General features: G+C 35.5%; 1 protein-coding gene across 2 annotated transcripts in view; it reads left to right on the top strand.

The window, feature by feature from the left end:
- LCORL (ligand dependent nuclear receptor corepressor like) overlaps positions 1 to 16,790 on the top strand; it is a 210,617-nt gene that overhangs the window by 140,784 nt on the left and 53,043 nt on the right. For both annotated transcript variants that reach the window (XM_004375153.2, XM_004375154.2), the window contains exon 5: positions 14,894 to 15,145. In XM_004375153.2, coding sequence (XP_004375210.1) covers positions 14,894 to 15,145 — 252 coding nt within the window. The remainder of the gene's footprint in view (positions 1 to 14,893; positions 15,146 to 16,790) is intronic.

Below are 16,790 nucleotides of genomic sequence, written 5' to 3' on the forward strand. Positions count from 1 at the left end.
TTTTCAATTAATGTATACCTAGACTCAATTTCATTCTGTGTTTCTGTTGTTCTTCAACTACAGTTATGTTCTGAAAATTGTATTGTTTTGTTTGGAATGCTGAGTAATATGTTTTCATAATATTAATAGTAATTCTAGCTCAATGTATAAAAGTCTATAATGGTAATCAATTAATATATTTGATATGTATTATGTCAGCCATATGTTGCCATAATTGATTAATTTGTTTTTTGAGAATTAGATTCTAAATCTGACAAAACAAGAATACATTTTATTCTCCTTTCCAGATACTACTTTTGTTTCCATCTTCCTTTTACCTCATCTTTCTTGTGCCCACCAGAGTGACATTATAGTATTGGAACTTCATCAATGAGTAAAGTACATAACATCCAAGCACCTGTATAACATCACAACAAATTAAGAGGGCAGGGGAAGAGATTATTTTGTAAGTCAGGTCTACTGTCTTAGTTATCTTGTAAAATAAAAGGTGTTGCAGGCCACACCCTAGGTAAACTCCCTTTACATTGGACCAGGGGTGTGAACTTAGTAAGGGTGTTATACAATCCCACCCTAATCTTCTTTAACATACAATTACAATCACAGAATGGAGGATAACCACACAATACTGAGAATCATGGCCCAGCCAAATCGATACACACATTTTTGGGGAACGTAATTCAATCCATGACATTCCATCCTTTGGTCCCCCAAAAATCACATCCTTGCAACATGTAGAACATATTCACCACATCATATCATAGCAAAAGTCTTAACTCCAAGTCCAAAATCCAAAAAATTCTTCATCTGTGAAATCTAGAATACAAGTTATTTGCTTCCAAAGGTACAACGGCAGAACAGGCACAAGCTAGACATTTCCATTACAAATGGGAGAAAGTGGAGGGAAAGAAGGGATTACAGGCATCAAGCAAGTCAGCAGAACAGACTACATCAAGGCTTTGAAAATAATCCTCTGTTCTCTGAGACAATCTACACAATGGCCCTGCCCTCCAGACTCTAGGTATTGGCCACACTCTCCAGTTTCTGAATGGAGGCCCCTTGGCCCTGGGCTTCATTCAGATCCACCTTCCAGGCCCACTGGGACAGCAACTCTGCTCCCTTGGCTTTAGGCGTACCGTTCTCCTACTCCGAGTGGCGACTCCACCCTTAGAAACACCAGAGGCCATGACTCCAGCCTTTGAAACCACTGAGGTCATGGCTATACGTTTTGAGACTGAGGCAGCTTGGCTTCTTGTGTTCCTTGTCTCTTTAGCTTCTGTTTCCTGTGGCTTCTCGGCCCTCGGGCCTCACACCTCCATCTGCCATGCTGGGGCAAGTATTCCAGAGCTCTGTAGCTCTACCGATAAGTGCCTGGAGGCACCCCAGTCCACCAGGAAGCCTCCTGCACACAAGCACTCAGCTCCCTCGCTTTGTGTGTCAGCAAGCCTAGGACCACCGATAAGTGCCCAGAGGCACCCTGCTCCACCAGGAAGCCTCCTGTGCACAAGCACTCAGCTCTCTTGCTCCATGGGTTGGCTGCAGAGCCAATTCGCACTGCTCTCCTGGTTCTGCTGGTGCTGGTTCTCTGCTGCTGCCACTTCTCTGCTGCTGCTGGTCCTCTGCTGTCACCGCACCTCTATCCATTCAGTTTCAAAACCACTTCCACATTTTAGGTATCTGTTAGAGCAGCATCCCACTCCTGACACCAGATTCTGTCTTAGTCATCTAGTGCTGCTATAACAGAAATACCACAAGTGGATGGCTTTAACAAAAAGAAATTTACTCTGTCACAGTCCAGTTGACTAGAAGTCTGAATTCAGGGTGCCGGCTCCAGGGGAAGGCTTTGTCTCTCTGTCAGTTGTGGAGGAAGGTCCTTGTCATCAGTCCTCCCTTGGTCTGGGATCATCTGAGCACAGAAACCTCAGGTCCGAAGGACACGCCCTGCTCCCGGCACTGCTTTCTTGATGGTATGAGGTCCCCAATTCTCTGCTTCCCTTTTATCTCTTGTAAGATAAGAGGTGGTGCAGGCCATACCCTAGGGAAACTCCCTTTACATTGGACCAGGGATGTGACCTTAGTAAGGGTGTTATACAATCCCACTCTAATCCTCTTTAACATAAAATTACAGTCACAAAATAGAGGATAACCACACAATACTGGGAATCATGGCTTAGCCAAATTGATGCACACATTTTTGCGGGGACATAATTCAATCCATGACAGCTCCTTTATTCTCTATAAAGGACATATTGAGTATGTCAGTTAAACAGCAGTAGCTAGGTGGGTGAGTGGGTGATTGGTTGCTTGGTGGGTAATTAATATGCTTTCACCCTCTGCTTTTTGGAAGGACATGTACTGTGTACCAGCTTGAGGAGAAAATTTTAAAATGCCTTGATGCCACGTTTAGTGAATGCCTTTAGTCAGTGGAGAAAGATAATTTACTAATGAAGTGCTTGCGCACTAGTAGTCAAGAAGTGTCAAATGAATGCGCTGTGTTGTCAAAATGTGAGTTGGAATTTGCTTTTTAAATATCTTAATATTCCTTTTTCATTTACCCATAATACAGAATTACTGTCACTGCATAATTCTTCAGATGTGTATTCCTAGATTTCCATGATTATGTACCTGCTTATGGAATGATATATTTTTGCAGCTAAAATTAGTTGTCTGTAACACATTTTTCTAGAAGCATCAGATTATTCATTAATGAATAAATAGGATCTCAAAGCATGTATCAATGTCAGAACTAAGCATTATGAATAGTACAGTGCATCTTACAATTCCTAATTGTGAAAGATCTCTGGTGCCATCTACTGAATAGTTTTTTAAAAAAGAAAAAATTCTGAAATCATATCGTGGATTTTTCACTTAATTAATCTGATTTTTACTTTCTTGTCACAAGGTTTTTAGACCTTAATTTAACATTTCTGCAACTTCACCTAGGAAGTAAGTAGTAATGGGTCATCAAGTCAGATGACCTGTTATGTTACTCTGTTGCTAACTCACCTAAATGTATTTTGTATTACAGCTTTTTTTCTTTTAAAACAAGAATAAAATACTCTGTTTAACATGTCTCTTACATTAGATCTAAAAATGTTTATGTCTTAGAGACATTCCAAAGAGGAAGAGGTGCTTTTTTATCAGGATTAGTAACCCTGCTCCAAGGAGAGTTTTACTATGGGGATTTAGTTATCTCTCACCTTGTCTTATGAAGATTAAACACTAAATCTCAAGAGATTATTTTGAGATTACGACAGCCATGGAAACTCACTAGTCCTTTTGCTTATGATTTTACTTTTAAAACCATACCCACTGCCGCCTAGTCGATTGTGACTCACAGCGACCCTGTAGGAAAAGTAGAACTGCCCTGAGGGTTTCCAAGGCTGTAAATCTTTACAGAAGCCAACTGCCACATCTTTGTCCCATGGAGAGGCTGGTGGGCTCGAACCACCAACCTTTCTTTTGGCAGCTGAGCACTTTTACCGCTGCACCACCAAGGCTGCCTGATTCTACATTTAGGGTCTTAACATTTTTCCATGTGGGATTAGAGCTTCTTAGCAGGTTTACACAGGAAATTTAAATGCCTAACTGTATGATTAAGCTTAAAAAGATTACTAAAGGTAGATCTGATAAATTACTATACCAAAAAAAAAAAAAAAAACCCGTTGCCGTCAAGTCGATTCTGACTTGTAGTGAACCTGTAAGAGTAGAACTTCCCCATAGGGTTTCCAAGGAGTGGCTGGTGGATCAAACTGCTGACCTTTTGGTTAGCAGCTGAGCACGTAACTACTGCACCACCAGGCCTCCGATAAGTCACTATAGTTTCTTTAAATTATGTAAAGAGATAATTCTCAATCTTTATATCAATTATGTCTCTAAAATTAGGGCATGTAAATAATTTGCTCATTACATGAATTGTTAAAGTAGTGGTTTGTTTTCAAAAATTGTATGATTAGTTAGAAATGTCCTTTTATATGAAAGAGAACTTTTTAATTCCAAAGAAGACTTTTGTTTCTGGAAATAGAGCAGATTAGACATATGAAACCCTTTTACTAAATAAACAACAAGAAGTGCTAGGTTAAAAAACAAAACAAAACTTGAAAGTGAACAAAGAACAAGCAAATATATCTATATCCAAAAGTGAAAAATCTTGTGGTAATATTTAGCCATAGCAAGCTCTCACAGAACTTAGGGGTCTGAATTTACATTAATCAGAAGTCAAGAATTTAAATTTAAAATCAACTTGGTATCTACTCTGGGTACCTGGCAGAACCAAGGGCATAACCTTTCTAATAGAACATATCCAAATCCTACACCTCAGAAAATTCCCACATACAGTGTTCTTAAAAACGAAAGAAAGAAAAAAAGCTCATACTCCAAAAAAATAAAATAAATCATAAAACACACAAGCAAACAAAACATAATATCCAAGACTTAGGAGAAATAATAAAAGAACAGTACTAAACCTTCAAAGATGGTGGATTTTCTAATTACACTGTATAGACTATAAAATGATTAAAACAGTATTAATTGTTTTAATATATTTAACAAAATAAAATTGAAAACGTGAGTAAGGAGCTAGAGACTATTAAAAATTACGTGATGTATGTGAAAAATAACTAATTAAAACTTCTAAAAGTAAAAATTATAATAATGAAAGTTAAAAGTGCAGTAAAAGTATTAAACAGCTGATTATATATAGTAAAGGGAATTGATGATCTGGAAGACCTGAGGAAGCCATAAAAAATGCAGGGAGTTTTTCAGTTTTAATTTTGAATATAATAATTATAGATAAATCTCACATAAACAGAAGTTCTTTGGTGTCTTCAGTTTTTAAGATCGTAGTGGGGTGAATTAAATATCTTCATACATCCTTTAACTCTCTACTTTCAAAAAGAATATAGATAAATAGGAGAGAAAATAAAACCACACATAATCAACTTCTACAGCATAATTAGTAAAACAGAATAATACAAATTTCAAATTGCAGGTTGGTATTCAACAGCTCAAGAAAGTTAGTTGTAAAGAATCAGTTGGAGATGGTGCAGTAAAAAAGACAGGAGAGCTAACACTTAAGAGAGGTGTCACACGTTTTGATTAACCCCCCTGGGGATGGTGGGGGAGTTCTACATTTAGTGGGGGAATTACTGAGGTTAGAATACTGGATACTTGGGAATAAAAAGCAAGGGGATTGAAGAAGTGCAGGACCAGAGGTGTCAATCTTAGCAAGGTACCATATCTCAGGGAGAGAACGGTGAATTAGAAGAGATGTTGTTTGTAAGCTTGATAATGAATAAAAGGGAGAAATTAAATGTCCTTTCACAAAATCAGATGGCACACCAACCTTTCCCTCCCTCTACCATGAAAAACTCACCACTGATTAAAGAAACTGCACATTACTATATTAATATAAGAGGGTTCTTTTGAACCAGATCCCTTCTATATTTAAAAATTATCTACATATAACAGTAATTGTTGCTCTGGGGAAATAAAATGATTCTAAATGAACAGTACATAGGCCATACAAAGAAAAAATAGGAAATGAGAAAGCAATGTCAGCTTATGAAAATTTTCTTAAAAAACACAACAGAAGAAAGCTGATTATACCCTCCAAAGTGAATTACGTAGCCTTAAAAGAAGCATTTTCAGGTGTGCTAAGACACTTATATACTAACTTCAAAAACTCAGAAAAAAGATGGACAAAAAGGACGATGGGAATTAAGAATTGAGCAAACAGAAGAAAAAATATTTCAGGAGAAAAAACAACATCATCTTAGAAATGAATACTTAATTTCAGAGTATCCAAAGGAGGGTAGATTTGATTGCAAATATAGTAAAGGTCTTTGAGAAAAAGCACGAAAATGAAATAAGAAGGAAGAGAAAGAAACTGATAGTTACAGATGACAGGTGATGAAAATCCAACAGATTGTGTAATTGGAACCCTAAAAAAGGAAACAAAACAGTGGAACACAGCTAATATTTAAAAATATAATTCAAGAAGTCTTTCCAGAAATAAAATATTTGAAACTACATAGCCTGCTGTGTACCTGGGATAATTGACCCAGAATAGCCAACTTTGATAAATACGTTTTTAGAAAGTAGTCAAATCCGATAAAACTCTGATAATTTAAAAATAAAATATTTCTCTGGGCCTCCAGACAAAAAGACTAAGTCACAAAGAATGAAAATCAAATTCAGCCATACTTTTCAGCAACATTTAACACAAGACAATACTGGATCAACATTTTCAAAAAACTAAAAGGAAAAAATGTAAGCCAAGGATTTTGTATGAAGGCAAATTGTTGTGTATTAAGGTTGTAGAAAATAGTATTAAACATACAAGAACCCAGGAAAGACTACTTATAAGCCCTACTTGAGTAGTCTACTAGAGCAGTAGTTGGCAAAATTTTTCTGTAAAGGGCCAGATAGTAAATATTGTAGATTTTTGGTCAATGTAGTCTCTGTTGTAACTACTTAACTCTGCTATTGTAGGAAAAGCATCCACAGGCGATACATACACAAATGAGTATGACCTGTGTTCCAATAAAACTTTATTTACAAATATTGTAAATAAAAATTTGACCCATAGGCCTTGTGACCCCTAACTAGAGAATATGATGACCCCATGTGTTACAGAGTAAAACTGCCCCATGGAATTTTCTGTCTTTATTCTTTTTAATTGTACTTTAGATGAAGGTTTACAGAGCAAACTAGCTTCTCATTAAACAATACACATATTGTTTTGTGACATTGCTAACCACACGACATGTCAGCACTTTCTCCTTCTCTACCTTATGTTCTCCATTACCAGCTCCCCTGTCCCTTCCTGCCTTCTTGTCCTTGCCCCTGGGCTAGTGTGCCCATTTAGTCTCAATTTGGTTTATGAGCCTGTCTAATCTTTGGCTGAAGAGTGAACCTCAGGAGTGACTTCATTACTGAGCTAAAAGGGTGTCACTCACGGGGCTATACTCTCAGGGTTTCTCCAGTCTCTGTCATACCAGGAAGTCTGGTCTTTTTTTTTCTTTCTTTTTTTTTTAAGTTAGAGTTTTGTTTTTCTCCAGCTCTGTCTGGGACCTTCTATTGTGATCCCTGTCAGAGCAGTCGGTGGTGGTAGCCGGGCACCATCTACTTGTGCTGGACTCAGTCTGGTGGATGCTGTGGTAGTTACGTTTCATGAGTCCTTTGGACTAATCTTTCCCATGGGATTTTCTTGCTTGTCATCTTTATGGAAGAAGATCGCCAGGCCTTTCTTTTGTGGTGCCACTGGGTGGGTTCAAACCACTGACCTTTAGGTTAATACTTTAGCACTAATCATTTTGCCATGAGCTAGAATTGACTTGATGGCAGTGGATTTTTACTAGAGGACAAGCTTGATACAAAAGAACGGCAAATGGAGCGATTGTGAGTATTGGCTATGTTTAATCTAAGACTAAAGCAAAAGGATAAATCTGGGAGGATAAAGGGGGGGGGAAGGTAAAATAAGTTCATTGAGTGTCGCATAGGTATGTGGGCCTCAGAGATATCATTTAAACCTTGCAATGGCTTCCGAAAGACTAGCAAATAATAGCCTAACTAAGGAAAAGGGGGATTAAAGACATCATAACAGGTATTTAAAAAAGATAAAAAGGAAACTAACAGAAATACAAACTATCTTAAATACTGAAAAATAAGAAAAGCAAAGAAAATAGACCACGTGGCAAACAGTAAATATAAAATAACTCTGTAAAGTAAAACTAATAGATCAGACATTTTAGGAAATGTAAATAGGCTTAATTCATCTTTTAAAAAGATTTCCAAAGTGTGTAACAAACCAAGACCCAACTTTATGCTATATATATGCACCTAAAGGGAAATGATTCAAAAAGGCTAAAAATAAAGGGATGAGCAAAGGTATACTAGGCAAATGGAAACAGTAAGAATAGTGTGAAAGCAAAGACTGTAATCCTGATGTCAGTCAGGGTGGAATTTAAGTTAAAAAAGCATTTAAAAGCAACAAAGAAGGATATTTTATAATATTAAAGGCCAAAACTTATACCATAGATATAACGAGTTATCTGTTTACCGAATATCCCAGCATCAACCTTCAGAAAGCAGAAATTACAGAGAATTCAGAGACAAGGACAAACACAGGAGAATTTACACATCTGTCTCGGTCCAAGATAGGTGAAGTGGATACAAAATAAGTAAGGCTATAGAAGACCTAAACAACATAATCCAGAAGGGATATTGTATAGATATATACTGAACTTTCTCCTCAGATAATACAGAACATACTTCTAAAGTGCATGTGGAACATCCACAATTTTTTTTTATGTGTTAAGTCACAAGAAAATCCTGAATAATTTCTGTAAAGTAGAAACAATATAGAAAACATTTTGTGATTATAATGCAGTAGAGCTGGAAATAAATTAAAACAATCAAAACCCAAAAGGCCCACCCAACTGATGTAAAACTCTAGTAAATACCTTTTGGGTGAAAGTGGAGAAACCAAAATTTCAGAATGTATAAAAAATGGCAGATAATGAAAAACTACATATAAGAATCTAAGGAATACAATTAAAGCAGTGATTAGAGAAGAATTCACAACCTTACATATTATATCACTAAAAATTAAAGAATGAGAATAAATTAAATGTCTCATATCAAAAATCTAGAAAAAGCACAGCAAAGAAAATCAGACTAAATCACAAAGAAGGAAATAATAAAGATAAAAGCAAAAGTTAAAGAAGTAGAAGATACTAAATGTAAAGAGCCAAAAAATTAAATAGAAAAAAACGCTAGTTCTTTCAAAAAAATTCAACAAAATAGGTAAACTCTTAGCAAACTTAACTGAGGAGATGGGACAAAGTACAAATATAGAAGACATGACAATGGGAAATAACCACTGAAACAATTTTAAAAGTCAAAAGATTCTATTGTGTACACCTTAGGTGAAATGGATAATTTCCTAGGAAAATCCAATTTACCAAAATTCTCCCAAAAGAGAAAGCTTGAATAGATTTTTTCTTTAGAAGAAATAGAGAAAGGTATCAAGAAAGTTCAACAAAACCAAACCCAGAAGGTTTCAAACAGGTATTTTACCACACCTTCAAAGATCAGATAGATAATCCTCAATGTTCCACAAATTTTCCAGAGCGTAAAAAATAAGTATGATATTGATCTAGTTTAAAGTCTCATAAAATAATACACAACTACCAAACAATCTCCTTATATCAATTCAAAAATCCTAAATAAAATATCAAACAGAATTCTACACTACTTTAAGAAAACAATATATCACTGTTAAGTGAGGTTTATTCCTGTAATGTAAGAATGGTTTAGTTTTAGGGAACCCAGTAGTATAATTCACCTGTAATATAAAGAGGAACAAAGAAATCACATTCATCTGCATTGGTACTGAAAATGCTTTCTACACAATGAAACATATGTTCCTGATAAAAATACTCAATAAAATAGGAATTGATGATTTTTCCACAACAATGTGGTATGAATCCCTGGCAGCATTCCCACTAAGATTGGAATAAGACAAGATTGCCTTGTGTCTCCACTAGTATTTTATGTAGTTGGAAAAATAATGCAGTAATAGCTAGGAAAACCCTGTGTCAAAAAAGAGCAGTGAGGCTGTAGTGGCCTTCCAGACATTAAAACATATAATAAAACTTCTGTAATTAAAACTAGGGTACTGGCACCTGAATAGGCAAACACACTCATCGAGAAATAGACCCATATCCCAGGGGAAATTTATATATGATGCTGGTGGCATTTCACATCACTGGGGGGAAATATGGACTATTTAATAAGTGATTTGGGATAACTGAAAAGCCAATTGGAAAAGATAAAATTAGACCCATACTTCATATGCACACCCTGATAAATTTCAATTAGATAAGAGATCTAAATATAAAAAATATGTAACTGTATTTAAGTACTAGAAGAAAATATTGAAAATATTGGTGAAATGTTTTATAACTTGAGTATAGGGCAAAGGCTTTCTAACTATGACTAAATGTCCAGATGCAATCAGATAAAATACTGACCTCATTTAAAAGTTTCAATTACATTTTAAATAACTGTCTAGCAAAAAAGCCCATGAAAGACAAACTGGGAGAAAATACTGGCAATGTATATTACAAATAGTTAATCTTATTAAATAAGGGCCAGATAGCTTCACTGTTGAATTCTACCAAATGCGTAAAGAAAAATTAACACCAGTGCTTCACAGACTCTTTCAAAACATTAGAAGATGAGGGAACACTTCCCAACACATTCTGTGAGGCCAGTATCACCCTGATATAAAAACCAGATGAAGACATTGCAAGAAAACTACAAGCTGATATCACTTATGAATGCAGACACAAAAGTCCTCAATAAAGTACTAGCAAACTGAATCCAGCAACACATAACAAGGATTATACACCATGACCAAGTGGAGTTTATCCCAGGATTGCAAGATTAGTTCAACATACAAAAATCAGTCAATCAATCCATGTAATATATTTACAGAATAAAGGGCAAAATCACATGATAATCTCAATTGACGAAGATAGGAGTGTGATAATATCTCTGTTCTTTTTTGGTAACTTTTATTATTTTGAATTGATAAGGTGTTAGTCAACAGATTGCAGGGCAATTAACCAAAGTACCTGGAAGTAAGGCCGGTATCTCTTTTTTAACACATAATCTGAAGCAAGATTGGGTTTGAAAAAAAGGTGAAGAATGGACCACAGCTACCAAGGCCTCCACCAGACTGAGTCCAGTACAGCTACCACCAGTGACTGCTCTGAGTGGGATCACAACAGAGGGTTCAGGAGAAGGATGTAGAACAAAATTCTAACACACATAAAAAAGACTAGATATACTGGCCTGAAAGAGACTGGAGAAACCCTGAGAATACGGCCCCCAGACACCCTTTTAGCTCAGTGGTGAAGTCACTTCTGAGGTTCACCATTCATCTGGAGATTGGACAGCCCCATAAAACAAAACAGGGCTAATGAGGCACAGCAGTCCAGGGACAAGGACTAGAAGGCAGAAGGGGACAGGAAAACTGGTGATAGGGAACCCAAGCTTGAGTAAGGACAGTGCTGACCTGTAGTGGGGTTGTTAACCATTGTCATAGGGCAACATGTGTACTAACTTTTTAATGAGAAACTATTTGTTCTGTAAACCTTCACCTAAAGTGAGAATAGCAGCACAACTGGAAGAACATAATCGATGTCACTGAATTGTGCATGTAGAAATTTTTGAAATGGTGTATCTTTGGTCGAGAAGGGAGAGGGTTAACATGTCGTGGGGTTGTTAACCAATGTCATAAAACAATATGTGTACTGACTGTTTAATGAGAAACTATTCTGTAAACCTTCACCTAAAGTAGAATAGAAAAAAAGAAATGGAATATATTGGGATTTGTATGTACAACATGGAAATTTCTTAGAAATTTTGGTTATTCACTTTAGTTAGGTTACATTTGCTAATACTACCTATTCTGGACCAAAAAAAGTATTGTATGGACTTAGAAATTATATTATTTTTATTTTCCCAGTTATCAACCTAGTTAATATATAATGTTTTTTACTTATTTGCCATTTTGTGACTTAAATAAAATACAACTGCTCAGTCTTTTTATCTCCATTGTTATTTCTACTACAGTCTATGATAACAGCTAACATTTATTGAACTCTTAATATGTCATGTACAGAGTTCAGTGTTTTATCTGCTCTCTCATATAATTCTTACAGCATCTTTGTGAACAAGCATTTTAATGTTTTCTAGATTCTGTTGTTATTTCCATTTTTATGGGTGGAGAAACTAAAGCATGGAGAGGATATATAGCCTAAGCTCATAAAGATGGACAGTGGTTCCAGTTGCAACCTAGCCAGGTCTTTTACTCCAGAGCCCAATAATAAATAGTGTCCCTCTTCCCTGCCTGGTTCTAAACAAAGAATGAACATGGAGGCTAACCTGTTACTTTTATTATAGGCCCACAGTCTCTTCTCTCAGATGTTTTTCAGAATCCAAAATTCTTTGTTTTGAAAAAGGTAATACAGTGTATATAATGTATATTATGTAACATCTTCAGCAAGGTCTGAGGCAGCACCTTGTGATCAAATATATTGATATTTTTGCAGTGAAATGTGTAAATGGACTCACGTCAGCTCAGGTCATGTTTTGCTACCAAATGTGGTGGTGGTGTGGTAGTTTTGTTGAGCCCTCTCCCCCACTCCCCGCCCTCCCTATTAGTATGTTTCCAGGGTTTTTTGGATTACAGAGTCATGGACCTGTGGTGATAGGTGCTGGATATGAAGACTTGCCTGCAGATCTCTTAGACAAGTGGTCTAGCTAATACCGAACCTCAAAACGAGGGAGGCTTTGTCAAACTTCAGTCTTAGACAGCCTGGATAAATGTAATTGTCTCTTTCTTTTTGGTAACTTTTGTTATTTTGAATTGGTAAGGTGATGTCAGTCAGTAAATTGCCGGACAGTTAACCATAGTTAACCTAAGCAAGATTAAGTTTGAAAAAAAGGTGAGAAAAAACCTTATTCACCACTTGTTATTTTTGGTGATGGGAAAGGCAATACCAAATGAGGGTGAAGACTGCACAACTTGACTGATAAATGATGACACTAAGAAGTACGCAACAATAGGGAACATTTTTAGTAAATGTTGTAATATATACAATTCTGCAAAACAGCAATAACCAAAAATACATGTTTGGTTACATAGGTAGATATGTATAAATATCTGTGTATAGGAGGGCAGGAGAGAGCATATGTCTGTGTAGGCATAGATATGTACATATTTGTGTGTGCTGCATATACACATAAATATAAAGCACATAGGAGGCACAGTTTCGAAGGCTTCTTAGGTGTAACCAAAGACCTCCCGGAATTGGTTTACTGGGTTTGAAGGCTTAGGACCACAGTCTTGTGAGCCAACTCAGTCAGGTGGCTCAACATGGTTTATAAAGTTTATGTTCTACATTCTAGTTTGGTGAGTAGTGCCTGGGGTCTTAAAAGCTGATGAGCGGCCATCTAAGATAACGACTACTGGTCTCAACTTGTCTGGAACAAAAGAGAAAGAAGGAAGCCAAAGACTCAAAGAAGAAACTATAACACTGATAGCTCACACAAACCACGTCCTTATCTATCTTAAGACCAGAAGAATTAGATGGTGCCCAGCTACCACTACTGACCGTTGTGACCAGGGACACAATAGATGGTCTCCAATAGAATGGGAGAAAATGTAGAACAAAACTCAAATTCTTAAAAGCAAACCAAAAAAAAAGACCAAACTGGACCAATAGAGACTAGAGGAATCCTCAAGACTGTCGCCCTGAGATACCCTTTAAACTTGGACTGAAACCACTCCTGGAGGTCACCTTTTGGCATAATAACAGATTGGATTATAAAATAAACAGTATCACTAGTGAGTATTGAGCTCTTTAAAAAAAATTATCTATATGAGACCAACGGTTAACATTTACCATAAAGCAAAGATGAGAAATTAAGGGGGGTCAGGGAAGCTAGAGTAATGGAAACAGAACAGCAGAATGAAAATAAAGAGAATGTTGACACATTGTGAAAAATGTAACAAATGTCACTGAACAAAATGTTTAGAAATTGTTAAATTTGCTGTGTAAACTTTTACCAAAAACACAATAATATATATATATGTATATATATGTGTGTGTGTATATATATACATATATATATATATCCTCATTAACAGGAAAAGGGTCTGCTTGGGTAAGCTTTGAGGAGAAAAGAACTATAACTCTAGAAGTAGGCACACTTCCAAGAGAAGGAAGCACAAACCTAACCAAGGATTTTTTTTTCTCAATTTACCAATCACTCTACTCTGAAGGGGCAGAGTAAATAAAGGGATTAGAGCACGGCTAGGAGTGTGTGTGAAAAGTCCCCACCCCACCCCCCATTCCACACACACACCCATACTAATCTCTTCATCACTTTTATATTTCGTGTTTGTAAGTGGTCTGTTCATACCCCATACTTCTCACTTTAAAAATCACTCCGTTTTTAGCTGTTGTACAAGTTTCAAGCAGAATTTTTTTAATCACTGCCAAACTTCGTTATAGTTGCGGCTGATGAGAATGCTTTGGGATTGAGGATTGGTTAAGACCCTCTCTAATGATCCTGTGATTTTATAGAAGAATATTCTTATTCTTAAGAGGTACATGCTAAAATATTTAAGAAGTGAAATGTCATAAACTTGCAATTTAGTGTTTCAGCAAACAAGAAAAGTAAAAAGAAAGCAAATGTGGCAAAATAGTAACAATTCTTGAATCTTGGGGGAGGTTGTCTGGGTGTTAATTGTACTATTTTATCATTTTTTCTGTATGATTGAAATTTTTCAATATAAAAAGTTGGAGAAGGAAAAAGGTCGTTGATGATGACATTGGGAGTATGTATGAATGCACATTGGATATTTATCAGAATTGAAGATGTAATGGATACAGAGTTGTAAGAGTTTAGATGTTTTCTTAATAATTATGCATGTACTTACTGTGTATATTAAGTTATGTATACAGTATATGTTTACACATGAAGTGGTTTAACATCTAGTAGAATATATTTGAGTGAATATTAAAACTCTGAAATAAGCTGTTCTACTTTTGTGTCTAATTTCCACCTCTTTTAGTTTGGGACAGAAAATGTTTACTTGTAAAAAATGATTAACTATGCCAAGTTTTTATCTGATATGTTATCATAAAGCAAATTAAATCTATGATGTTTCTTTTGCTGAGCGTTAGGAACCACTGCTAATTATGGAGTGATGCTAAAATCTGAAATCATCAATTTGTACAAAAGAAAAATAAGTTTAAGTATTGGTACTTTTATTTCTCCTTTTTAATGCTTATTATATGTATTTCTTCCCTAGATCTTCCTCAGAACTGTGATCCTAACATTCCCCTAGTTGCTCAGGAATTAATGAAAAAGATGATACGTCAGTTTGCAATTGAGTACATTTCAAAAAGTGGTAAAATTCAAGAGAATAGAAATGGTTCAGTTGGACCAAGTCTAATATGTAAAAGTATCCAAATGAATCAAGCAGAAAGCTCCCTTCAGGAAGAGCAGGAAGGCCCCTTAGACCTCACTGTGAATCGAATGCAAGAACAAAATACTCAGCAAGGTAAGATTTTTTTGTGTGTCATATATAATTTTACATTTTAATATCCTTTAAAATATATATAACTTTTTATATTTATTGAGAAATTTATTTTAGAATACTACTTGTAATTAGCTGATGTAAGATGGTCTAGAGAGAAGTGCTAATTTAGAGCTTTCGTGTTGTATTTAACTTTAATTATTTATAAAAGAGGAGATTTGATTGAGCTACTATCATCTCTTTTCATAATAAAGTGTATGGTGAGAGAATTCTAACAAACAACTTAGAAAGAAAGGATACAAGTATAAAGATGTGTGTGATAATTATTTTTACAGTGGACAGCTGAGAACATTAATTAAGCACTTGCTGTTCAGCTTTTTTAATTTGTAAAAAAAACATTTTTTCACAAATAAAAAGGAAGTCAATGATTTCTCTTCCAATAGTTTATGATGCAACCGGGAAAAGAGGAGTTAATTCATGTGATAAATATAGTTTAATCATGCAATTAATTATATAGACACATTTTCATAAGAATCCTGAATGATGAAGGCTATGTTGGATTTATCAAATTAAGTTTAATGGAATGAATAGTCTTTTAAGTGGGTGTGGAGGATGCCAAATAAGTATTTGCCTGGAGAAGAGAGAACAAGTAGCTTTTTTTAATACTATTTAGGGATGGTGGTGTCAGTCTTTGAAGCCATAAAAGTCAGCATTAAATTTGATCCCAGAAGGCAGTGATATTAATTCAGGGCTCCAAAGAAGTGTGTACTAGCCAATATTTAAAGAAGATAGTCTTTTCTGTGTGTAAAACAGATTAGAATTAAGAGAGACTGAAATATGGAAATTAATTTCTCTTTCTTGCGTCCCTGATTTTAAGTTGCTTGAGTTTATTTATGTAGAAAGATCTGAGAAATATGAAGATAATAATTAGACAAGGTTTTAAGACAGAAATATCAAAGATAACTATGATATAAGGCTTAAGGAAAAGTATATCAGTACATAGAATTTTGAAAATTGGAAAGCAGAGAGAGTTTTCAGAATGTTTTCTGTTTTGCTTTTCCATGCTTTGTATCCCTTTATGTCTCTTGTCTTTGGGGGGAGGAAGTTTACCTTACTAAAAAGAATAGAACATAGGCTTTGGTATCTGACAGATTTGGGATTAAAATCTCAGCTGTGCTACTTAACTTCCCTAAGTTACTTGAACAAATAACTTACCTATTGGAACTTTAATTTCCTCCTTTAAAATATGGCCATAATAATAATGAACTCATAAAAGATACTCAAATACAGTCTCTTCATACTCTGTCTCCTGGTTCCTTACAACAGAGGGACTCCTTAGAAGTAACATGAGATTGGTCTATAAATATTCGTAGGGCTCTTACAGTAAAGAAGGAATGAACTTTCTCTGTATGGTCCAATGAGTAATAATAGAATCACTAGCTAGAATGTAGAGGGAAACATTTCAGATCCACATAAGAAATAGTATTTCTAAGGATTAGACCTTTCTTTTTTTTTTTTTTATTGTACTTCAGGTGAAGGCTTACAGAACAAATAGTTTCTCGTGAAACAGAAGTACACATGTTGTTTTATGACATTGGTTAACAACCCCACAACATATCAACCCTCTAACTTCTCAACCTTTTTTTTTTTCTTTTTGGTGAAAATACAC

Source organism: Trichechus manatus, unplaced genomic scaffold (genome assembly GCF_000243295.1).
Source record: "Trichechus manatus latirostris isolate Lorelei unplaced genomic scaffold, TriManLat1.0 scaffold00034, whole genome shotgun sequence".
Classification (NCBI taxonomy): Eukaryota; Metazoa; Chordata; class Mammalia; order Sirenia; family Trichechidae; genus Trichechus; species Trichechus manatus.